The 25,235-nt window shown below is 30.5% G+C and overlaps 3 protein-coding genes and 1 non-coding gene across 6 annotated transcripts; 1 reads left to right on the top strand and 3 right to left on the bottom strand.

Annotated features, from left to right (window-relative positions):
* Positions 1-252: 252 nt before the first annotated feature.
* LOC107626095 (uncharacterized) lies at positions 253-4,897 on the bottom strand. Of its 2 annotated transcripts, none has more exons than XM_016328875.3 (5): positions 4,042-4,897; positions 3,238-3,497; positions 1,316-1,523; positions 814-943; positions 253-698 (listed from the first exon to the last, which is right to left on the bottom strand). In XM_016328875.3, exons 1-5 carry the CDS (start codon positions 4,618-4,620, stop codon positions 418-420), a joined length of 1,458 nt encoding a protein of 485 aa, XP_016184361.1. In that variant the 5' UTR covers positions 4,621-4,897; the 3' UTR covers positions 253-417. The 2 variants fall into 2 exon arrangements, with proteins under 2 accessions (XP_016184361.1, XP_016184360.1); XM_016328874.3 differs by having other exon boundaries at positions 4,036-4,755.
* Positions 4,898-10,983: 6,086 nt separating this feature from the next.
* Positions 10,984-11,065, bottom strand: TRNAS-UGA (transfer RNA serine (anticodon UGA)). The gene has a single exon. It is a non-coding gene; the product is annotated as a tRNA-Ser (tRNA).
* A 548-nt stretch (positions 11,066-11,613) lies between these two features.
* LOC107626094 (putative E3 ubiquitin-protein ligase RF4) lies at positions 11,614-16,186 on the bottom strand. Of its 2 annotated transcripts, XM_016328873.3 has the most exons (4): positions 15,937-16,186; positions 15,496-15,538; positions 13,284-15,257; positions 11,614-12,433 (listed from the first exon to the last, which is right to left on the bottom strand). In XM_016328873.3, exons 3-4 carry the CDS (start codon positions 15,198-15,200, stop codon positions 11,882-11,884), a joined length of 2,469 nt encoding a protein of 822 aa, XP_016184359.3. In that variant the 5' UTR covers positions 15,201-15,257; positions 15,496-15,538; positions 15,937-16,186; the 3' UTR covers positions 11,614-11,881. The 2 variants fall into 2 exon arrangements, with proteins under 2 accessions (XP_016184359.3, XP_088360167.1); XM_088504041.1 differs by lacking the exons at positions 15,496-15,538; positions 15,937-16,186 and having other exon boundaries at positions 13,284-15,350.
* Positions 16,187-23,349: 7,163 nt separating this feature from the next.
* LOC107626092 (methyl-CpG-binding domain-containing protein 4) lies at positions 23,350-25,171 on the top strand. Its single transcript, XM_016328872.3, has 2 exons — positions 23,350-23,468; positions 24,570-25,171. The coding sequence occupies exons 1-2, from the start codon at positions 23,415-23,417 to the stop codon at positions 25,059-25,061; spliced, it is 546 nt and encodes a 181-aa protein (XP_016184358.1). The 5' UTR covers positions 23,350-23,414; the 3' UTR covers positions 25,062-25,171.
* The last annotated feature ends 64 nt before the right edge of the window (positions 25,172-25,235 follow it).

The raw sequence follows: 25,235 nt of genomic DNA, 5'->3' as shown, positions 1-25,235 counted from the left end.
ATAATTATATTGTTATAACAAAGTTTAATTATTCTGCAGTAAAAAAATTAGATTATTCTCATATAAATAATTATTTTGTTAAGAAAAATATATAAAACAATATATATAATATATATGACTTTTTTAGTAATATGTGACTTTGTTATTCTAATATGTGAACATTGTCAAAGAATTCACTCTAAAGACTACTTTTTGAAATGATTAATGAAAAGTTCTAAAAATTTGGAGGGGTAAAAACAAAAGCCATAGATCACATCTCACACTTATTATTATCCAAAATCTATTTGAAGAACACCATATACAGAAACATAGGACTAGGAAGCACCAACAAAACCAAAACTAACCCCATTTCCAAAAATTCAAAAATTCATAACACTAATTCGAACTATACATAAAAAGGAAATAGAATAAAGCAAATTAATATATCTCTCCATGGTGTGTTTTCCATATACCTTTAGAGGGAGTCTCATGTGTTATTCTTATAACTTTCTGTTTTCTTTCTTGTTTAGTTTTTCTTGTCACATTATTTCCTTCATTATTGCTATTTACCTTCATCACATCAGCTCTCACTATGTGATGATCTGAAGTCCCTTTTGAGGAGAGGACTAAATAGGACCCGGGGACGAACTTATACGAACAATTCGACGACGATAATATGTAATCGACTCGAGTTCCATACTTGCATGTCCCTTGAACACCTGCATGGAATGAGAACACAAGTTGAATTTTGTAAAGTTTAGAAGCGTAAGGGGTTCAAATTTGAAATTTCAAGGAATCTTAAATCTTAAAAAGGAAGAAATTTTGTGTGTTTACTTTGGCCTTTGGCAATCACGACGACAGATTCGCATTCTCCGGCGAAGTCCTTAGCATCTGTGTATTGTTTACTTTTGAGATATTTCATCACTTCAACTTTTGGTGTTGGCTTTCCCATCTCTTCATAGTACTGTATACAAAATAAACCAATTTTTTAAAATAGGATTTAGGATTTACGGTTCAGGTGGTGAAACAGGAGTAATATCTCACTTAACAATAATCTAACCCAAGAGAAAACCTCAAGAAAGACACTAAGACCTAATAGTTGATAGTAATTTTACATGTTTTTAGAAATTTGCTTAAAAATTTTCCTCAACATTTCGCGTTTCTCTATTTTAGAAGTACATAAATTATCTTAAAATTCGTCTCCATATTTTCTAAGCAACTATGTTTTTTGTCCTCAACGTATCCATCGGCTCTATCTTAGTCTACTAACCAAACCCTACCTTAACGCGAGAAAGCAAAAAGTTAAAAAATAAATCAAAGTTTTGGATACATATACCTTAACAATATCTGTCCATCTTTCTTGGGAGTAATCTGATTCATCCAATGAATTAAGGCCTCCTGCTAAGATGTGAGGCTCATCATTAGATTGAATTATTGCATTTATCTGCTTCATCCTCCAATTCTCATCAAGATGATCAAGGTGAGTACAATAAAAATTGAGTTCACCTACTTGAGGTACATCAATAGTAGCCTTCAAAACATTCCTGCCGCCACGAAATTACCGTTCGAGACATCATTTATACGCCAAAAAATTAGGTGTCAACCAATGCAAAGGTTAAAAAGTACAAGAGTTTAAGCATTAAGATGAGGACCACACTAAAATTAAAAGGAAATAGAGTGGGGTGTCCACAAAGAGTACAAGGATTTAGGTCATATTTTCTATTTTCTTATCCCATCCATTTTTTCATTGTTTAATAGATACTAGTAATGAGCAAGATTAGATGAAAGTAAGACAAAAATTTCTTGAATTTTGTTATGATGGAACTTGGCAATAATAGGAATAATATTCTATTCTATTCTGAGTTTCTGACTATCCTTTGAAACCAGACAAATTCTAAGTCCAGTTGTATCTTCAAATGGCAGCATATCCTCAAAGATAATGACAAATTGTACCTAAAATTCATCCATATAAAATTCCTAGATACCATACTTTAAATTAATTTTTATGCAGCTTACAACCCAGCATTGTTGGCATTTGCTAGAATCTGAAGTTTTCTGAAAAGAAAATGCTGAAGGTTCTCTAGAGAGAAGAAAAAGAAAAAGAAAAAAAAGGAAAATATTATTTTGATTGATAAATAATGCATCAATACATTCCTTCACAAAATTGCCAGATGCAGTATAAAATAATAAAAAAGTATTAACTAGTAAGATTTATATTTCCAGAATTATAATATATGAGGTAAAAATACAAAATTTCAAAATTTTTGTAAGTTTTACACCATCATTTAATTATATATTTGTATTTGTAGAACTTTTTAATATATCGAACGGTTAAGTCAAAATATTTTTTCTAATGCGGTAACATACAATTTTATTGTTGACACAATTTTAAACTACTATATTGTTATACACAAAATGGAAAAAAAAGTCATCATTAAGCTTTCAATTATATTGTTGACACAATTTTAAAGATCATAGCAAAGAAAACATATTTTTTGTTAAATAATAACATATAAAAGTATATTAATTAACCTAAAATTTTGATTTCTATAAAACTACCAAACATTTTGCTAAAGCGACAAGCATTAAGAAGTAAAAATACAGGAGTATTAATATTTATAAAAATACTAAGCTTACACAAAAAATCAATTATCACGTATTATTTTAGTTATTTTTAATATGTATTTTGTAATTTAACATATATTTTAACATATATTTTTAACATATATTTTAGCAAATGTATTTTGTAATTACTAGAATATAATTAACATATATTTTTTTAACATATATTATTTTAATGAACGATTAACGTAATTATTTTAATATGTATTTTGTAATTTAACATATATTTTATACTGATAATTGATTTTCAGTATACATGTATAACATGATTGTAATATTTATTAATTATTATTTACTTGATGTACTAAACTTGATAAGAAATAATGTCCAAAATTAAACTTAAAGAAAAGATAAATAGATCCTATACTTTTTAACTCAAAAACAAATAAATCCTGACTAATTAAAAATACAAAAACATCTCTCACCCTTTAAAATGCGAGATATCTAAGTTTTTCCGTCCAAAATATACGAAGACAAATAAGTCTTAACTGTATAGTATTTTGAAAAGTTAGGAGCGTTTTTATATTTTCAATTATTCAAAAAGTTATTTATGTTCGAGTTAAAAGGTCAGTATCTATTTGTCGTTTTCTCTAAATTTACCAAAGCAAAATAAAAAGTCTAAAAAGGAAAACAAACCTAAAATCAGAGTGATCAAAGAGGTTGATGGAAGTCCAACGTTTAATGGGCCATTTGGATAAGACAGCATTTCCAAACTGAGGTGCCCAACTCTCTGCAAACACAAAGTGATCCATTCCCAATGCCTTCGCCAAATCTGAAAGTGGCTTCATCCCATTCTCTTCTTCTGCCTTCACTTCTTGCAAACCCAATATATCTGCACCTACCTCTTTCAGCACCTCCACCACCGTCTTCCTCTGCCACCCGTTTCGCGCCGCAATCTATCTTGCACAAATGGCAATACAACCATTCAATTGCATAACACTAAATATGTTACATAAATGCCACAATTTTCACAAAATTTAATAATTTATTAATGTACCAATATTTTAGGTGTCCATGTTTGTGTTTGGATTTTTAAATAGAAACAAAAACGAAGAGATAAAGATAGACAGATTTTTTTATCCGGACTTTTAAGAATTCCATGAAGCTTTGTATCGGGACAGAAAAAGTGTCTCACATTCTTTTCTCTTAAGAAATCCAAGCACAGCCTTAAGAACACAGTTTAATGTATGTTCTGGAAATATTCATACAACCGTTATATACTACAATTAGTTATTGAAATTAACTATTAATATAAAATATATTAAAATATAAATTAAAAAATTATATATAATTATAGTTATACATAGTATTTTTTATGTTTATAACAACTTATGTCAATCTTTAACGACAAAATTTTGCATTAAAAAAGTTAGCAGGAGTGATTGTAAATTTGTAAATTCTCTTGGACACATGCAATAATTTGTGAGAGCTCACCACCACCTTCTCGTGCTCCGAGAAGCTCGGTTGGCGATTTCTCAGCATGGAGATCTCGTTATCCGGTAAATTAATGGAAACTCTTAGCTTCGATTTCGAAAAGTGGTGTTGTGGTTGTTGTTGATGCTTGTTGCTGATGCAGAGTGCTCTGTTTTCAGAACAGGGTATGTGATGATGAAGGGGAGAGTGAGAATGAGAACGCTTCAGAATGCTCCTCGGTTTCTCGTTCGTTGACTTTGGCCTCGAATTTTGGTCAAAGGGTCTTCGTTGTTTCGAAGCGACGCCGTTTTGGTCGTCAAAGTTCTGAGCTTTCTCTGTTCTCTGAGGTGGAACCGCTGGCGCCATGGAAAACAGTGCGGCGTTGAAGGTTGCGATGCGAATTGGTTTTTCGTGTTTTTGAGTACCCATTTGGGCGTTTTGATCGGAAATGGTGGAAAGATTCGAGCTTGGGTCGGTTTGGGGTTTTGGGTTGTCGTTTTTGGGCTTCTTTGTGATAACTACTTTGCACCTTGAACTACGGCGGCGTAGTGGCCACCACCGGAGGAGGAAGAAGCGGCGGAGCTTGGTGTTGAGGAGCTTGAGCATGGTGGAAAAGTGGGTGGTGTTGGGATCATAAGAGAATGTTCCTTTTGTGTGGTGTTTGTAGTGAGAAGTTGTTGAAGCTGTTTTGTGTTTTTCAGTTCTGCCTTTTGTTTTTGTTTTTCATTCCATGGGTTTTTGTGATTGGAAGTGAGAAGAAGAAGAAGGAGAAGAAGAAGTGAGCTTACACTTTATTAGTTAATTTTTTCAGTTGGAATTTGGAAATAGTTTTATAGATGAAAGTTTCATTTTTTTTTAAAGGAAACCTTTTGAAAAGGACATTGCATTTTGGCAACTCATCCAAATTAATCTATTATTAGAATGGTACTTCGAAGTTAGATTTAACTCTTAAAATTTTTTGATATTATGATTTTAAATGAGACAATCCATTTTATAAAATTATAATTGATTTTACGATTTAAATCTTAATTTTACGATTTAAATCTTATTATAATTTCACGTGTTACATACTTAATTTATTTTTTAATTCTAATTAAAATTTCGAATTTTTCTACTTTAATTATTAGAGCAGAGGATTTGAGCGTGAGAATCAGCATTATATTTGGACATTTAAAATTTTAGCTCTTTAAATAGACAACGAAAAATCTGAACAATATAAATAATGGACTGAAAATTTGGCCCAATGAAATTTAAAAAAAAAATACTCCACCCAAATTACCCAACAAATAAATCTCGTTCAATAATTTAAAAATTTTAACCATTTATTATACCTTAATTTATTAAAGCACTAACTTTTCTTTCAAATTTTCTGTTGTCATTACAGTCGTTTAGTCTCCAACCAATTCCATCATTGCTACTGAATCTTCTTCACCGTCGTTGGTTCGTCAAAAAAAAATTCTCATCAGTGTTATTCTCCTCTAGACCGAAAACGAACGACACCGTCGGGCTCTTCTTCGCGGCCGTTTGCTTTTTCTTAAAGAGAAATCAAAGGTGTTGCTATGCATTACAATTTTATTTGTCATATTGAAATTTAGAACTTAAAAATAATCACTTAATATTACTAGGATTGCATCCCATAATCCAAAATTACATGAGCAGTTTCTATAACCAAAGGAGTTATAAAGGGGGAAGGACATTCTTGGAATTGAATTGGTGCCATTTAGCATCTTTTATTTTATTTTCGAAAGACTTCTCTTTTCTTTCAATTTCTATTCTCCAAAGGAAATCTACTGAAATAGAAAAATAGCTGTTAGGAAATACCAACTCTTTAGCTCAAAACAAAAGAGGGGTGAGAAAAGAGCAAAAGATGAGATGGAAAAAATGTCTATTGCCAATGTCATTTTCTCCAACCACTACAAAATAAAAATATAGAGGATTAGCTTGGTTTAGATGTTGCTTACACATGCAAAGCTTACTACTAATATAATTTAAATATATAATTTGCATTGAAAATCCAATTGAACAAACTGGAGGATTGTACAAATACAATGGACACAATGAAGCCACTTTTAGTTATTTGTATACCACCAACTTTGCTCTTAAAGCAGGTAATATCATTTTTATTTTTCCTAGTTTGACTATGATAAACTAACAAGTAACAAGTCAATGGATAAAATGGAAAAGAGCAAAGGAAAAGAAGAGTTTAGTTAATATGTATTTTAAAGATACATGATAAGTTTATTATTAATGAAAAATTTTAAATTTTTTTATTTAATAAATATAAAATAAATTATATTCAAAACTTAAATTTTTTATATTTTTAATCTATTTTTTTAGTTTATAATTTTAATATGTGTTCTTAAAATATAAAATAGATAAATCCATATAATAATAGTAGTTATAATAATTAATGAGCCAACAACTCTTGGTCCTCATGGGCATGCAAGTGAGGTTATTCTTATTTGGAACTACATTTCACAAGAAAACCGCCGTTCCTATCTCCCATGAATCTACCCTTATTAGTTATTACAATTTTACTAATATCCTAAAGCCAATTAAGGAGTTCAATATGAGTGTTGACCATTATAGAGAAAAAAAAAAAATTTAAGGTGTTTTGTTTTAAATATGATTTTGTGTCAGATATTGCTCAGATTGAATGTTGCTCTGTGCTTTTTTTGGCATTTATCATTTTGTATTTTGATTACTACTAATTAAATATTTAACTAATTGGATTTGAAGAATTGTGACAGTTTTTTAGTATGGATTTTTTTTGGCAGTATCTTATTTTAGTTACAAATTGATCTCATGAATATTAGATAAGATATTTAGTCTTTAATAATTTTTTTTATTACTTCTCAAGAATTACTCACGTCAAATTAATTAGTTTTTCCGTTATTTTTAATTAAAATTTTAATCTATATATTAAATAAATAAATTTTGGATAAAGTATACATTTTATTTTTAACATTTACGATTTTTTTCAAAAATTCTCCTAATGTTTAATTTCATTCAATTTTAATCTATCCCTAGTGTTTCGATTAATTCAATTTCATCCTTAATATTTTTTATTTGTGTTAAAATTACTCTTAAAAATTTTTAATTTTGTCCCTAACGTTTTATATGAAATTAACGTCAAGAGATAATTTAGACTTAAATTGAAAGCGTTAGAGACAAAATTAAATATAACTTAAGAAAATTGTAAAACAAAAAATATACTTTATCCATAAATTTTTAACAAATTTTATTATAAGATAATTAGATTCTTAAAAAATATTTTTGTAAGATAATTAATTCTCTTTAAAATGGCATAGAGATCAATTTGTTTGACGAAAATATTTCTGGAAGACAAATAAAAAATTATTAAAGAGCAAAATGTCTATTCTAAAATTGTTTATAGACTAATTTGAGTATTTATATTAAATAATATTGGAATAAACTTTTTTTTTATAAATACTTAAAAAAACACTCTTCCTATTGATATGTGAAAACTTCTGTTCAGTGATAATTGAAAATCCCATTCAATCTGAGTTGGCGTGGGGACCTCATCATCTCAACCTTGGAAGTTTATTTGGAATGGATCCAAACACCTTTGTAGAGGCCAGTTCACCTTTCTGTGCCACACTGTTCTTATGTTCAATGTTTTTCCCCCTAATATATATACTCCTATGACTTAGATTTTTCAGATTTGAAAATTATTCATGAAGATATAAAACATGGGATATAACATCTGCTAGAAGAAGATAAGCCTCTTGTGGTAAATAATTCTTCATACTAACCCTTATATGGATACCTATTCTTTTTAGCATCTTAAACTATTCTTGAATTTTAGACAAGAATATATGATACCTATTTTTTAACTGAATAAGCATGGTTCATATTAGGGATATGACAAGACTAGTGATCATTTGAAGTCCAACATTTTGGAATTCAATATGATTTTAGACGTTATTTTATGTTTGTTAATGTTCAATCCTATAAATTTTACATTTTAAATGTCTAGTATTATCCACGGAGGAGTTTATTTGTATTGTTTCAAAATACTATTACGATGAGTTCAATTTTGATATATTGACAGTGTAAATTATTTTATACAATTATTTAATTATATTTATTTTTTTAAATGATTCCGTACGATTAATATAAAAAATTGTTATTTTTGTTCATATAACATTATAATTAAACATACGTGTAAAATTATTTACATATTAGTATATTAAAATTAAATTCTATTACAATAAACTTATAAATTTTGTAGTAGTGAAAATAAAATAAGAATCATCTTATGTTGATTTGTTCCGTTAAATTATATATATGTTCGGTTCTTCGGGTTCCAGACGAGTCGGTGGAGCTCTAAAGTTGCAATGGTAAGAACCAGCCTTGGTCTGGGTCTAGAGAATGAGGGCAGAGACTTCACGACCTCTTGAGCTGCTGCGGTGTGAGAGGGGCGCCACCTGCAATGACACTCTGACGCCCAAGTTAGAGATGGCACATATGATTATGAGAGTAATGGGATAGTGACGTACCGTGGGGGAGGGGTAGGGCCCTCCCCATATATACTCTGTCAGTAGGGCGGGTCCTACTGGATTGGTGCCTTTCTTGAAAGCTTCATTTTCCAGCTGTCAGGTAGCTGGCTGCAGGAGGATAGGGTCCGGGTCGTGGTCTGGACGCGCAACACCCATCAAATCAGCCGCTCGGGTCGGGTAGTCGTATACACTGGGTTGGATTAGACAGGGTGTCAGCTGGACTGGACCGTAACAATATATAATACATTTTTGCAAATGAAATTTCATTATCTATGTCCACAAATTTTAAGAGAGCCATAATATGGTTTTGGAAGTGACATCTTCTAAAAGAAAATTTGAATATTCAAATCCATTTTGAAGCAAAACTACACTATACACTTGACTAATACATGCATAAAGCTAATGAATAAAAGATAGAGGGATTAGGGACATCTATTTCAAAATGTACCCTACACAACACAAGAGGCACTTTGGCATAGGAATATACATAATTTTCCACTATAATGTAGCACTACTCATCATGTAGTGTCACTTTCTATAGGGAAAGAAGCACAAGAATAAGATTTTTGGAAAGATAAAGACACAAAGAATGGCCTATTCATGATGTATATATATGGCCTCTTCACAATTTGAGTGATTCTAATCCCTAAATTGCACAAGAGTGAAGATGGTACCATAGAAAGTGAAAACCGACACCAATATGTTGACAAATATTGAAGTCAATGCATGATGATCATTGATTTTAATTAGAACAAACATATATTAGGTAAGGCACCACGTGTGTTGATATATAGAGTAATAATGTGGCCCTTGCACTGAATTTGAAAGAGAGATAGAGATTGATATAGAGATTAATAGATAAATTTAAAATTTGAAAAGTTAAATGAGGAATTTTTTTTTAAAAGAAATATTATTAAAATTTCAGTTTTCGTCTTTTTAATTTTTCTGTGTTCTTGCTTTTTGAAAATATTAAAAGAATTAAAATTTTGAATTCCAAAATTAAATTAACTGATCATTAAATATAATATTAAATTTTCATCTTCTAATTTTAGTCTCAATTTCTAAAAACAAACATTATCTTATGTCAAATGCATTGAGTTGGTATTATTAGAAGCTCACAAAGCAAGATTTTATTGAATTGACAAATTTCTTTATCCTTATCATTGTCACATTTTTAGACATTACAAGTGCTTCTTTTAACCTAATCTCACTATTTCAGGATGTGAATGAGTCTAGTAGGTCCTTTGCATGGTAAAATAATAATCATTCATTTATTCTACCCAATTTGTGGTCACTCACTATTCAAAAATCAATATCAATAAATATGAAAACGATTGGAGGTGTCAATTGAAGCTTCTCTTCTATAAGTGTTTTCTTTTTTCACTCTTAATAATGACCATGATTATCAGTCTTGTAAAACTACCTAAGCAAGTGTTTAAAACGGTATTTTTATTAGAAATGTTAATTTAACTTCTGAATATGTACACATTCGGTAAGGATATTTCATCCCTTGTTAATTAAATAAATATTAGTTTTTTTATTTTTTATATTTTATATCAATAGTCTAAATTTAAGATTTAAAGATTGAGATATAAAATTTAGAATTTAAATTTTAAAGTGTTCTATTTTTGTTTTTTTAATCTTTAACAAGTTACTTCACTTCTTACTTTTATTTTGAAATGTATTAACATTTGCAATAGACATTCAAAAGTATTTGATTAAGCTAATTATACATTGAAAATTGTTGGGGATCATAGTTTGGAAACCATAGATAATCATAATTTACTTTTTTTTAGCTTTTGTTTGAATTTATTAATTATTGTTGGAATAAATACTTAATAATATTAAATGTAATAAATATATAATTATAAATATTATACATTTAAATTTATAAATATTAAATTAAATAACATAACATAATTTTATATTATTATCTTCTTAGCATTATTCTTATATATTTTAGTGACCTGACCAGAAAACTCATCATTTATTATTTCATTTACTACAATGGCTGATCTAAACGGCTCTTCGTTCCAAAATAAATAAATAAATAAATAAAATCACTATTTTTTATAGTGTTGATGATACATTATTACTGGAAGACAGGTAATTGAGCACCCCAAGTTGACAGCATTGATGAGCATATATATTGAAGATTTAGGAGAGTGCCATTAATGGCTATCACAGATACTATTATTTAGTTTGTTAGGCAGTTAGATGTGAACTACAATTTTACATTTTACTACATTTATCTCATTCTTGAATTTTCCTCTTAACTCTCTCATCATCGTGATTCTCAAATGGTATAAGAGAGTTTTAACTTTTAAGAACTCATTAAGTCACAACAAAAAGAATATATTTAATTACATGAAGAAGAAAAATAGCAGTGAATTTTACAAGTCTTATATCAGAGCAAATATTAACTAAAAAATAAATTAATTAAAAACGTCGACAGCAGGGTTCGAACCTGCGCGGGCGAAGCCCAACAGATTTCAAGTCTGTCTCCTTAACCACTCGGACATATCGACTGTTGCTGAGGTTGATAACTTAAATAATTTATAAACTAATAAAGGTTTCAGCAAGGATAAATAATTATATACTAAATGAAAGAACAGTTTGATACTTTGATGATCAAATTGAAACATGTAATTAAGTTGGAAAAGAAGAATGTGTCTTTATCTACATAAGTTTAGAAATGTTTCATGATATTTTTGTACTCTTCACATTCAGAATCAGATTCCACAATCCACACCTTTAGCTACACATAACACATACCCCACATCACCACTATTGTTTTATCCGAAACACAATCCATGTTTCTTATGTGAAACATTTTATAAGATTGTGAGGAAAGTATAGTTGTTTGTATTGATTCAAGTGAAAATTTTCATGAATGAGTCCGAGTGTACTTTCCAACCAATTTTAACCTTAACCAAACATATCAATAACCCATTTTTCAAGAATATATGAAGAGTGGAGGACTATCTGAATCAAAAGAAACTGGAGCAGAGTTGGAAAATCCAACACGCCAGGCATGTAAAAATGCTTGAACAAACTGATCTGAGCCTTTGTCATATTGAAATTCATTGGAGACTGATTATATTTATAAATGTAAAAGCATAAAAAAGGGACTTTACATCTAACTGCCTCTATGGAGTTAGGGCAGTTCTTTCTTTCTCTATGCTGTTTTTTGTCTGTGTTTTTGGAAACAGGGAAACACATCATGTATGAACTATGAACTATGAACTGCTTGAAACTCAAAAGTCAGAACTAAATTAATAAATGGAGCAGGGACACGGAATGCCATGATGATTAAATGAACTTCAAATGTCTGGCGAAACAAGCTACACCCTCGAATGTCCGGCAAATCTTGCATGAATCCTCCGTTGGATTGGGGTCCTACATGAAGGGCAATCCTTCATCCCTTGCTTCTCGTGGAGTTCGTTGCAGTCTTGACAAACAACCTGGTGCGCGCAAGGCAGAAAAACCACTGACATCTCGTCTGATAGGCACATGACACACTCCTGCTCTCGCCTCAAGCTTCCGGTAGACATTTTATCTCGATTGCTAACCATCGTTTGGGACGCATTAGATTTCTTGTTCTCCTTCACCGTAGGAGTATTCTTGCTGGTTCTGGAGAACTTGTCATTTTTACCATCAACACCCCTGCGAAGAGCTGCTATTTGTTCAGACTCGGATTTTATTTTTAACTCAATCAACTCTTTCTCAAGCCTTGCAATATCATCCACATATTTCTGCATATCATTAGCTGCCCTTTTTCTAATAGTATCCTCTTCAGATTTGATGTGCGCTTCGAGTTGTTGTCTTTCCTTTCTAATGGATGCTGCCTGTGCAAGGAGCTTTTCTTTCACAGCTCTCTCTTGTTCCAGTCTACCCTGTAAGGTTTACAACAATTATAGGCCAATCAAGTACCAAATATGAAAAATGAGAACAAGGATAACAAAAATCTTGCTATTTAAACAAGGTAATTGTCCGGTGGTTAGCACATCGTCTTTTCATGTCGAAGACACAGGTTTGATTCCCGTAAGGGATGGATATTCTTTCCCGGCCATTTACCGGGAACTGCAAGGTTACAAGGTTCCCAGGAAACAACCTTCCCTTTGTTTGTAAAGTAGGTCCTTTTTTTTATATAACTAATTAGAGTTGACATAAAATGGATCACCAAAGACATACCTGATGAATTGATTCAATCCCCTCTCACCACTATTGTAACACATAAATTAAAAAGTAAAAAAATCTTACTTCAGTTTCAAGCATGATTGGATCAAATCATCAAATAAACCAAGAAACTTAAACTAACCCTACATTTCACATGGTAACAAATATGCCCCTTGAATTCAGAGCCACTCCAAAAGAATTCAGAACCCCTTGAACTCAATTTAATGGAAGATAACATTTTAAAGGGCCTAACAATGAAAATTACAGCTGAAGACTGAAGGAAAAACCTTCAGGTAGCATTAGCTTATAGCACCTCACCCATGTTTCTAGTACTAAACTATAAATTCCAAGCATCTATACATAAATTAAAAATTGATTAGTTTCATTGTGAAAAGGAGGTCAACATAAAGTATCCATGTCAGTTTAAGGAGCCTGTGCATTAATTCCGGTTTGGTGATAAGGTTAGTTAGATTGTCAGGCTAATAGATTTCATAACAAACCGAGCACAGTGAAATCAATGTAGACAAGATAGTAAATATGCTGTGTTTCTTACTCAAAGGCACATACCTCAATGTTGGCTAGAAGATTTTTCTCCTTGTGTAGCACTTGTAGTAGGTTAGATAAACTGTGCTTCTCTCCCTCAAGCTCATCTCGAAGCAAACCATTTTGGCTCTCCCATGATTGAAGCTGTTTAAGAACAATCTGCTCTCTCTCAAGTGCTTGTCGATGGCTTGTCATCGACTTTAGAACCCACAACTTAGCATCATCCAATTCCTTCTTCAGCGAAGCGTTCTCTGCCTCTAGCTCAACTGCAGCAGAAGTAGCATTCTCAATTTGCTTTCTAGTATTCTCCATAGCATTCTCCATCTCAGAGATTCTCTTCACTGCATTCTCCTCCAAAAGTTTCTGATCTTTTTTATATAGGTCGGCTTCTTGCTTCTCCTTCCTAAGAGCTTTAAGCTCACTCTGCACTTTTCCGAGCCTCTCAGTAACTTGCATAACTTTTTGTTTTGTCCAGTTGTTCCAGCTTTGCATCCCAAACTGCAATTCTTGCACGCGAGCTATTAACATCAAAGTTAGTTCATCCTTCTCATCTCTTGGCACATACTTACCCAAAGACTCATCATAAGGAATGCCGGCACAGAAATCAAGAATCTTTTGATTGTCAGTGGAACTAGGTTCAGACTTAGGCTTGGATGTAGTGTCCGACACTGTAGTAGAATTGACTACAGTAGAAGCAGATGTTGCATCTTTTGTAGGTAATGTTCCGGTGTTACCTCTTCCATTTGAAGTAGAGGAACTATTGGTCGAAACACAGCATGCTGCATCAGCTGAGTGAACTCCTTTTGTGCTTGTTGAATTTGAGGAACCACACTTCATTTGCTGATTAGGAATTTCAGATGGTTGCTTGATTCTTTTTTCAACAACCAAACTACTTACACTTGTAAGTTTCCCTGATTTAAAACCACCTTTTCCACAAGCCCTGTAAGCTTTCTCCATATGAAGGAACTTCTGCCTAAGTGCTACTATTTCTTTTCTGTTATGGCGCTTGGAACTAGACCCGGATTTAGATTCCTTAGCAGGACCCACTGAAGTTCCTGTGGATTTCTCTGTAGTGACCAGCAAAGAAGCATTCCCCTTATGAAGCTTTCCCCCTTCTGAAACAAGAAGACTTTGACTGTTCGGGGCATTCTGGAAACTTCCGAACTTAGGTGCTTCAGACTTGTTCTGGTGACTATGGGGCAATTCCTTTGGGACAGTTGGCTCAATAATTATGTCAGATTCAGAGATTTGAACCTCTGGCTTTGACTGGGGAACAGAAGAACCAGAAGAGCTTTCCCCATTCTGAACAACACCACTCGGGCGATCTTCTGCTGAACAGGCTAGTGAGATGTTCAAGTCGCACATCAACAAAAGCCACATTGCTTCGCCAGCTGTTAAGGACGGTCTAACTTCGCGAAGTACACTGATCATCTCCAACATGGTGTAGTACAGTAAATGCTGAAAATTTTCAAACACGACATCCGAACCAGCAATATCTTTTCCCTTAAGAATATTCACTGTATCTTGTACAATATTTGAGACAGGGTCTCCTTCCTCTATGTACAAGGCTCTCCTTGAAATGGACATGTGAGCCACCTCTTCACCATATCCTAATTCAACAATCTGCTTGATTGCAGCATGAAAAACAGCTTGCAAATTAGACAACAGTAATTCCTCAAGCTGGTTTGCAATAGGATCATTCCAATCCACAAGCTCGTTCATACGCATTTCTGATTCTACTCTATACCAATCTGATACTACCTCAGATGGATTAGTACCATTTAAGTTTTGTGGAAGCTCCGACGATAATTCATACCGAGGGAACTCAATCAAAGATGTGGGGGCACTGGTAACAGCTACGGAAGGATCAACCGATTTTCGCTTGTTCTTACACCCTTGATCCTGCTTATTCTCACCACTGGAATCAACCGCTTTATCCATTTCACTAACAACTAGATTAAACCCCGCAGAACCCTTATCTGCCTAACAATCCTCTATCTACAAATAGAGAGCCACATGTCAAATTTGAAAAGCTATGAACCGAAAAAGGTTGAAGGAACTGATTGTGGGGTTAGAGGGAATCCAAAAAGAAAATAGGGACACAGTAAAATTGGGAGAACAAGCACAGAGGACTAACGCCAATAACAATAGAACCACTTCAATCAGCATCAGACCATTAAAAAAAAGAATAAAGTTAAGTAAACATATAAAAAAAGAACCCAAAGAGAAATCATACCTTTGCTAAGAACTGAAGAATTGAACCCAAAATGAGAAATCTCCTGCATCAATAACTCAAAAGTCAGAAGAAAAGAAACAAAAATAATTAAAAAAGAGCTTGTTAGAACTAACACACATAAAAACAAACACCTTCTGAGCAATGCTTACATCAAAGCCAACACAGAATGCAAGCATGAAAGACAAGTGTAACCACATGCCAATAGAACACTGACACAACATTTCCCAGAAAAAACAAAATAAAATTAACCGATTCAAGAATCAAAGAGAAAAAACACTGAATTACTTTTTTTTATATAACAAAAGTTAAATAAATAAAAAAATCATCAAAATGAAGACGAGTTAACGCCCCCCACATTGAGGAGAAAATCACAGAAAAGGTCAAAACCTTTAATTTGAAGATTCACAAGAAAAGGAACCAAAAATAACAACAAAATCGTACCCTGAAACAGCAAACAATGTTTGCATCCGTCACAGCTATGAAAACGTTGATACCCAAATAATAATAATAAAAGATGGGTTCTTTCTTGCTGGGTGATTCTTGTTCTGGTGGTTGAAGGAATCAGAGTGGCGAGTTTTGGTTTTCTCAGTCTGCGTTTTTGTGTTGTGTGTGTCTGCTACTCACTCACTCACTCACTCACACACTCTCTTTGGGTTTTGGGTTTTGGAGTGGCAAATGAAAGGTCCACTCTGCATTTATATGAATGAATGATTAATTTATTTATGTAAATAACGAATAAGTAATAAAAAAAAAAGAGTAAAGTATATTTTTTGTCTTGAAGTTTGACAAAAGTTTAAAGATACCCCTAAGTTTTATTTTGTTTCAATTTTGTCTTAAAAGTTTTCGATTTGCATCAAATATACCTCAAACGGCTAATTTTTCAAAAAATTTAAGACTAATTCAACAACAATTTCATAAGAGCAACCCTCAACACAAGCAAATCAAGCATAGTTTTCATGCATTATTGTTAGATTGGTCTTAATTTTTTTGAAAATTTAGCCGTTAAGGGTATATTTGATGCAAATCGAAAACTTTTAGAACAAAATTAAAACAAAATAAAACTTAAAAGTATTTTTAAAATTTTTGCTAAACTTCAGGGACAAAAAATATACTTTACCCTAAAAGAATATCTAATACTTTCTCGTCAAAATAAATGATATAATATTAATTACTATTAAATATCATGAAGCAGTGAAAAAACAAAAAAGAAATTAAAAGGTATTCTAATATTAATTTTTTTTCCTTACTAGGATTTTGACTTATTAATAGCATAAATAATTTCATATTATAATTCAATCAAGTTTATTATTTTAAGAATAATACTATATATTCAAGTCTTTTTGTTAATTAATCAAGTTCAATTAAATTGATATTTTTTATAAAAATCAATTATAACTAACATTATTTTTAATTTTATTATTTAATTTAATTAAATTAGATTCATACGAAATTTTAGATGTATAACATTACTCTTATTTTAAATAACTATTTAAATTTATAAGAAAATAATACTTTTACTAACATAAAACATTTTCATAAAATAAAAATAAAAATTTAATTATTCTTTTAGTCTTTATAAATTTACTAAATTTTAAATTAATTTTTTATCGTTCAAAAAGATTGTAATTAAATTTTTGTACTAAATAAAAATTGTAATTAGATCAATATTAATTTTTTCAGAAAATAATTTGCGAAAATTCAAGTAAAAAATATTATCTAATATAAAAATCTAATTATTAATTTTTAAATTATAAAAATTTGACTAAAAATTTAATAAAATTATGAGAACCTATAAAATAATAAAATTTGAATTAAATCATACTAATAGTCCTTTTTTTTTCTTTTGTATAATAAAATGCAATAGTACACTTATTTGGGTAGGAATAGTGTTAAGGAAATTAATCATGTTATATATATACAAAAAATTATCTAATCATTTATATAAAAAAAAATTATATTAAAAATTAATTAAATATTTTTTTATGATACTATTTAATAATTTATCATTAATCAATAAATTACTATATACAAAAAATAAAATTTAAATTTTTAATATTTATTTAAATAGATTAATAAATTAATTATTAGACTAACTTAAATTAATTATATATATTATGAATGATTTAGCAATTTTAGAAGGTAAAAGGGTATGTAGAGTGTAGTGCGGCTATTGGGCAACGGTCATTGGTTTAGGCTTTAGCTACCACTCTATGAATAAGTCATACATATAAACCTACTTATATCTTTTAAAGTAAAAAAAAATTGATAAAGTAATAAAATAAAAAATTAATTATTTTTAAATTAAAATAATAAAATATATATTTTATAAAAATTATAAAATTAATAATAATTAATTTTTTATTTATTATTTTATTAATTTTTTATTTTAAAATATCTAAATTGCACATAAACCATCATATTTTTTTGGCATTTATAATTTTATATAGCCACCTTAGCTAGGTGGGAATTCAATTCACCAACCCTAATTTCTTTGATACTACCACAACCAATTTCCATGCCAATGTATGGAAAGATTATTGAGATTTGACTCCTGCAAAAGATAGGAAAGTATAAAAATGACAAGTTAGATAAGTACATTTAATTAATTAAGAATTTTTATTGTATTTAATATAAGATTTACTAAATGATCTATTTTTTTCCTTGTTATATGTTTTTTATTTTTTTATGTATTTTAGAGGAGTCGAATACAAATTATTTGGTAATAATAAAACATCGTGTACAAAAAAGAAGTAATATTATACAATATCAAATTATTTCCAAATTTTATAAAATTTTAGACATTTAATTTATTATAAAATGTCTTAATTAAAAAAATTTACAACACGTAAAATTTATGCAAAAATATAACTATATAAATATGCCAAAATTACCCCATATATATGATGTATAACAGTCAATCCCTTTTGTTTTTTTAATTAATTCAACATTGACCAAAATTATGTTTTCCTGTTTTGTTGCTAACCTGGAATTCAAGGTGGTTTGGTAACTGCAACATAAAAATCCAAATCGCGTGTGTGAATATCTAAGCTTAAAAAGAAAGATTGATATGATACACAAAAAAATAAATAAATAAATAAATAAATAAAAAATAATGTCTCAGTGCATTGTATTCAGCATTAATCCTTAAAATAAATTGCCAATTTTTCAACGTTATATTCCTCTTATTATGTCCTGAAAATTAAAAACTCATTAGTATTTCTTTACGTGCCAACATTTATAATGTAATTTAACTTTAATATAGTATTTGGAGAAATATTATCTTTATACACCGATTATTAGGGTTGAAAGTGAGTCGAATTAGACCAAACTTAAGTTCGACTCATAAAAATTGAACTTGGCTCACGACTCTCATTAACAGTCGAGCCTATTTCTTAAGTTCAAGGTCGCCTCACCGAAAGCTTACGAACCGGGTCAAATAATAAGAATATAATCTATAATTCTATATCAACAAGTTATAATTTAAATATTTTAAAAATATTTAAAAAAATCAATTCTATATATTGTTTATCTATCCATAAATTGTAAATTTTTTATTAATTATTTAAAATTTTATATTTATAAATACATATACATATATATATATATATATATATATATATATATATATATATATATATATAATCGAGTCAGCTTACGAGCTAATCAGTTGAATTTATCCAAACTCAAGTTCGGCTCATTTAATTTGTGAGTTCAATTCCAAGCTCAAACTTGACTCAGCAAGTCACGAGTTTAGCTTATGGAGCTATTAACGAATCGAGCTCGAACTGACTCATAAGCTAACTTAACTCACTTTCAGCCCTACTAATTACCATTCAATTATATTTCTCACAATCTTAAAAATATTTTTTAGGAAACTTATCAATTGAATTGTTTTATCATGATTGCAATGATGTGTTAGTTTTTCTTATCTCTTAATTTTTTTATTTTATTCTGATATCCCCTCCATTTCAAAGTTCAAACACACCATCAACAGCTGAAAAGATTATTCTGAATAAACACAATTAGACTATTAAGAGCACACACTTGAATTGAGATTAAAAGTACCCCTACTTATATTAGGCTTATATAACATCTAATGTTACAATGATTGGTTGGTGCACCGCATAATCTCAAGCATACATGTTTTAAACAAAATGCAAGATCTAGGTCTAGTTACTAGGAACCCAAAATGGAAGCAGGCAACAAAGATAGGAATATTCCTTTTGCAAAGTTGGCGTTGATAACACTATTGAGACTAGTAGAGTATAGAGAAAAAAGCTCTTTTTAAATAAGTGTCGAGAGTTCGAAATCGATTTTGTACATGCAGTAATTTAATAGTCAGCAGCAAACTTTTAAATAGAATTTCGATCCACAACAAATTAGTCCTTTATCTGTTGATAGAAATAAAAATAGGCCAAATCGAGCCGAATTTTGTTTTTGACAAGTTTGGCACATGTTATAAATAGATGGCTTTAGCCTATACTTAATATTTCTCATAGGATTTTTTTTTTAACTCGAGTTTGATCTATTTAAAATCTGACAAATCCACGAACCTATTTAAAAAGTCTTTTTCATGAATTAAAACTCAAAAAAATACACTTGAAATATAAATGGACATTAAATGTATTTTAAAATTTAAAATTCATAATTTATAAAAAAAATTCATTTATATATTAATCATTAGTCACATATTATAATCATATTTACAATCTATAAATTTTCTTTTTTTAACAAAAAAGTTACAATCTTAACTAATATTGATTATTGATTTTTTTTTATGTTTTGTGTTTAATATAAGTGAAACTAAAAATAATTTATTTTTACAATAAAATATTTTGACGATCTGAGCCTGCGAGCTTTGTAGGGTTTTTTAAACCTATAGCAGGGAAGGCCTTTTTTTTCAAGACCTCCTTTCAAAAAATGCATTGACTTTCACTCAAGTTCGAGATCCATTAAATTAAATAAAGCAAAAAATGCTCTGTGAAAGGCCCCTTGGAATCCAAGGATATTTGATAATCACTGGACTGCTCGCCGATGGATTCAAGCTGCTAAAGCAGAAACTGCTATCGCCTGAAGCCTTGTGGATTGATTGTGGGGGATTTAGGCGTGTCACGCGACTTTTTTAACTAATAGGCTTTTTAAAAAATTCAAACATAATCTGTTTAATAAAACGAGTCGAGTCAAGTCGAGCCTAAAACTAACATAACAGAGCTACGAGCTCTCGTCGGATAGTTTGGCCGGCCTACTTCCACTTTATCTTATTGTGTTGGGAAATATCGTAAAAAATAAATAAAAAAAGAGGAGTGCTACACATACAAGTTATTTGGTTTACAAGTCATCATACAAGTTGGGAGAAACTTAACAAAAAACACGCTGAACCCATATACGATTTCCATGGCGTGCTCCTCCTTCTCCTCCTCCTCTTCCTTCTTCTTCTCCTTCTTCTTCTCCTACTCTTCTTCTTCTTCCTCCATGAAAACGAGTTTATTGCCAAATTTGATCTCTTTCGTGCGTTCTCTCTTTACCTTTTCATTTGTTGTTTTATCTGCGTTTATCACTGGTATTCTTGCTTCGTTTTTTTCGATTTTCATGGTTTATGAAATCAAGCTTTGAAATCGTTTTGAAGATAATGGAACTTCAGAAATACACCCAAACAATTACAGAAATACACCTAAACGGTTATAAAAATTCACCCAAACGATTATAAAAATACACCCAAATGATTATAAAAATACACCCAAAGAATTTAAGAAATACACCCAAAATTCGTTGAAGTACACCTTATGCATAATTCAGAATTCTTTCTCTTTCTTCTCCTCATCTTCTGCTGCTTCTTCTTCTTCAAAAACGATTTCAGAGCTTGATGTCAAAAAACAATGGAAATTGAGAATAACGAAGAAAGAAAACAGAGAGAAAAGCACGTAAATGAAGAAGGAGAAAGAGAATGCAAGAAACGAAAGAAAAGAAGAAGAAGAAGAAGAAGAGGAAGAGGAAGAAGAAGAAGAACGTGCAGTAAGAAGAAGAAGAATGTGCAGAAGATGAGGAGGAAGAAGATGAAAAACGTGCAGTCATGAAGAACGAGGAGAAACACGACGATGAAGATGAAACACTTCAAAAACGAAGAAGAAGAAGAAGAGGCACGAAAAAAGAAGAAGAAGGAGAAGAAAAAGAGGAGGAATGGAGAAAGAAAAAAAAAGAAGAAATAAATTACTTGTACGTGAAAATGTTTGTGCGTGGAGAATTTCTCATAAAAAAAAAAAAAAAAAACCAAAGGATCTCATCAAAGATATGTCTGGCTGAAAAAGATCTCCAAACTCTTTCCAAAGTTGGAGGAGCTAAACTTGAGGGCTCATGTTTACAACATCACATCTCACCAATCACCATGGCGTCAATAATATTGTTGGCATTCCGTTGAATAAGATCAATGCTAGTCTTCCATCTCCACTTAAAATCTTCTAAATTTTGCTAACCAGATTCTTGTCTAAACAGTAAACAATGAGCACCCATATTTTAATCACTAATCAAATTAAAGGCTTTCAAGCAATCAATTTTGCAAACAACTTCTTTATGACCAGTCTCCCACAATAATAGTAATCTCTGCTACATTGCAAATAACTCACATCTGAATAACTCACATAAAGGAGAGTTTCCATGCAACCTCTTAATCAGAAAACCATCTAAATTTTTAATAACACATCAAAATTCTGTCTCATTACTATCATAAAAAATTTGCATCACAATTTACCTTAACCAAACCTTTAGAAGACCCATTTAAGTAAAACTGATGGAGTGAGCAGCATGAAGTACTTTTTTTGAAAAAATATTACAAATTTCATTGTTTAAAGCATAGATAAATACCATCACTTTATCAATGAACTAGCCTTTATTGAAAATTTGAGATTGAATACATTATTATTCTCGTCCTTCCAAATCCACCAAATGCAAGTAAAAAATAAGAACACATTGGTACTCTTACATTTATTAATCCAAAAAACTAGATTCAAGTGCTGTAGATCAAAATTTAATTTCTTCTAAATGTTTTTGGCCTTTTGTTAGTTCCTAAAGCAATGCAGAATGATTTTCATCAACGCAGACTAACACCTCATGCAAAAATTGGAGGTTGCAAGGTTTCTCTTAAATCTAAGTTCAGTAATTCCCAATCGAACTGCAATTATTTAATCAGTTGTATCCAATGCTAGAAAACTATAAATTGGTTTTGGTTCTTATTGTATTTTGCTCCCAAAAGTTACACTCAAAATTTGTTTGGATCAGTGGCGGAGTTAGACTAAATTTTAGGAAGGGACAAAATTTAATTTTGTAATATAGAAGAGACTAAATTAAATATTTTAGGAAAATTAAATTAAAATTTCTATATATTCTGAACAATATAAAATTTGTCAAACTAACTTATCTAAAAGAGCTAAATTAGTTCAAAATGGATCTCTAATTCCCAAATCTTTCGCATTTTTGGGAGTCACCACAATTTTTCAATTGGTAAGATTTATGGGCCTCCAGTATACTTGACCCTTCCAAAAAAAATTGACGCATTAAAAATATCTTGTTAGTCGTGTCCAAAAAAAAAAAGATCTTGTTAAGTTGATCAGACAAATAAAAAATTTGTATTTACAAGGAATTTAATTTTGATATATTAAAGTTTAAAACATTTTATATAATTATTCCATTCTATTAATATTTTTGAATGCTTATTTATATGATTAATATAAAAATAGTTAAAATTTGCTGCATTACATAACAAAATGTATGTTTAAAATTATTTTATTTGGATAATTTACAAAATTAAAATTTAAAATATTACAGAAAAAACCATATTAATTATTAGAATATGGTTTCATTCTTATTAGCGGGGAGAGGTATTGAGAAGCCAAGAAAATTTTTGGTGAATCTGTTTCTCTGAACGAATGAAGGGAGCTCAAGAAAACTCTCACTCCAAAACCCCATCTACTTCCACCAAGGTATAATTTTTTTTTTTAATCTTCTCCTCTCAATTTCTCTTATTAGTTTCCGATACCCATTCTCTAATTTCTTAGGGTTTTAGGTTTCGCTCTCCTGCGATACCCAAATTTTCAAACTCTTATGATTCATTTTATTTCCCTTAAGTTTGTATGGATTCAAAGTGAAAAATTGCATTTCTTTTCATCAATGTTGTTAATTGTTCTTGTGAGTGATTATGTGTGTGTGATCAATATGGGTATGAATCTGCCTTTTTCTTTTTTCCTTTTTTTTTGGCTGAATTTTGCTGATGAATTTTTTTTTTCATTTGGTGGTGAATATGCTGTTTTGAATGTGCTTATAATAGGATAGTAAATTAATGAGGAACAAATTGTTTGATATAATTACATTCCGCTGAATTTGAATGAGCAATAGATATATATTGTTCTGCTGCTGTTTCATATGGGTAGTTAGTTCATACCAGATTTTTTTTTAACCAAAAGAAAAACAGCTTTTGTCATAGAAATGTAGGTTGATAGCATAGATTGAAAATTGATATGAAATAGTGCATATTTGTAAGGCTGAAATACTGATTGATTTTGTGAAAGAAAAATTAAAAACAATCAAAATCTGTTTATATTTTATGTTTTCACTTTCACTTTACAATAATTTTGAAAACAAAAAATAATACTAGAAGTGAAAACAAGAAGGGAAAACAGAAACTGGACTCTTAACTTATGGATGAAGTATATTTTTTGTCCTAACGTTTGTGATTTTTTTTCAAAAATACCCATAACATTTAATTTCATTCAATTTTGTTCTTAAGGTTTTCAATTCATTCAATTTTGTACCTAACGTTTCGATTTTTGTCAAAATTACCCCAAGAAGTTTTCAATTTTATCCCTAATGTTTTACATGTAATTGACGTCTAAGGGTAATTTTGACACAAATAAAAAACGTTTGGAACAAAATTGAATGGAACTAAATGTTAGGGGTATTTTTGAAAAAAATCACATACGTTGGTGACAAAACACATACTTTACCCCTTAAAACTTACTAATGGATGTTAATCATGGAATTGAAATGATTGATGATTTTAAACTGTTGACAAATTTTTATGACAGAGATCAGGATCAAGCCTTGGTTCAGTTGATGAGTATGCTGCACAATGCAAGAATTGCATGAAATGGAGAGTGATTGATACTCAGGAAGAGTTTGAGGAGATTCGAAGCAAATTCATTGATGAACCATTTTATTGCAGTAAAAGGGGCAAGTCCTGTGATGACCCTGCTGATTTGGAATATGATTCAACTCGGACATGGGTCATGGACAAGCCTAACCTCCCTAAGGCTCCAGAAGGTTTCAGGAGAACCTTGGTGCTGAGAAAAGATTACTCTAAGTTGGATGCTTACTACATCACTCCCACAGGGAAAAAGCTAAGAACCCGCAATGAAATTGCGGCGTATCTGAAAGATCATCCGGAACACAAAGGCGTGTCTGTTACAGATTTTGATTTTTCATCCCCAAAGGTAATGCAAGATACCGTCCCGGAGTATTTTGAGCAGAAGGATTCAGCTACCAAAAGGCCTAAGGTGGTAGTCAAAGATGAAGCTTGAGAAATATCATGCTAGTTTGCATGTTGTAATAGATGGTGATTATGGTTTTTTTGATGTTATGGTAACTTTTTTGGTGGCAGCACATTTCAATATATTAGGATTAACCAACACCAATAGTGCACATCGACAACTTATGATTTGTCTCGATTATTTTTATTATTAAAAAAAAGTTTA

Source organism: Arachis ipaensis, chromosome B2 (assembly GCF_059453495.1).
Source record: "Arachis ipaensis isolate K30076 ecotype BB chromosome B2, ASM5945349v1, whole genome shotgun sequence".
In the NCBI taxonomy this organism is placed as follows: domain Eukaryota; kingdom Viridiplantae; phylum Streptophyta; class Magnoliopsida; order Fabales; family Fabaceae; genus Arachis; species Arachis ipaensis.
Note: the sequence above shows the minus strand (reverse complement) of the source record. Positions and strands in the feature narration are given on the sequence as shown.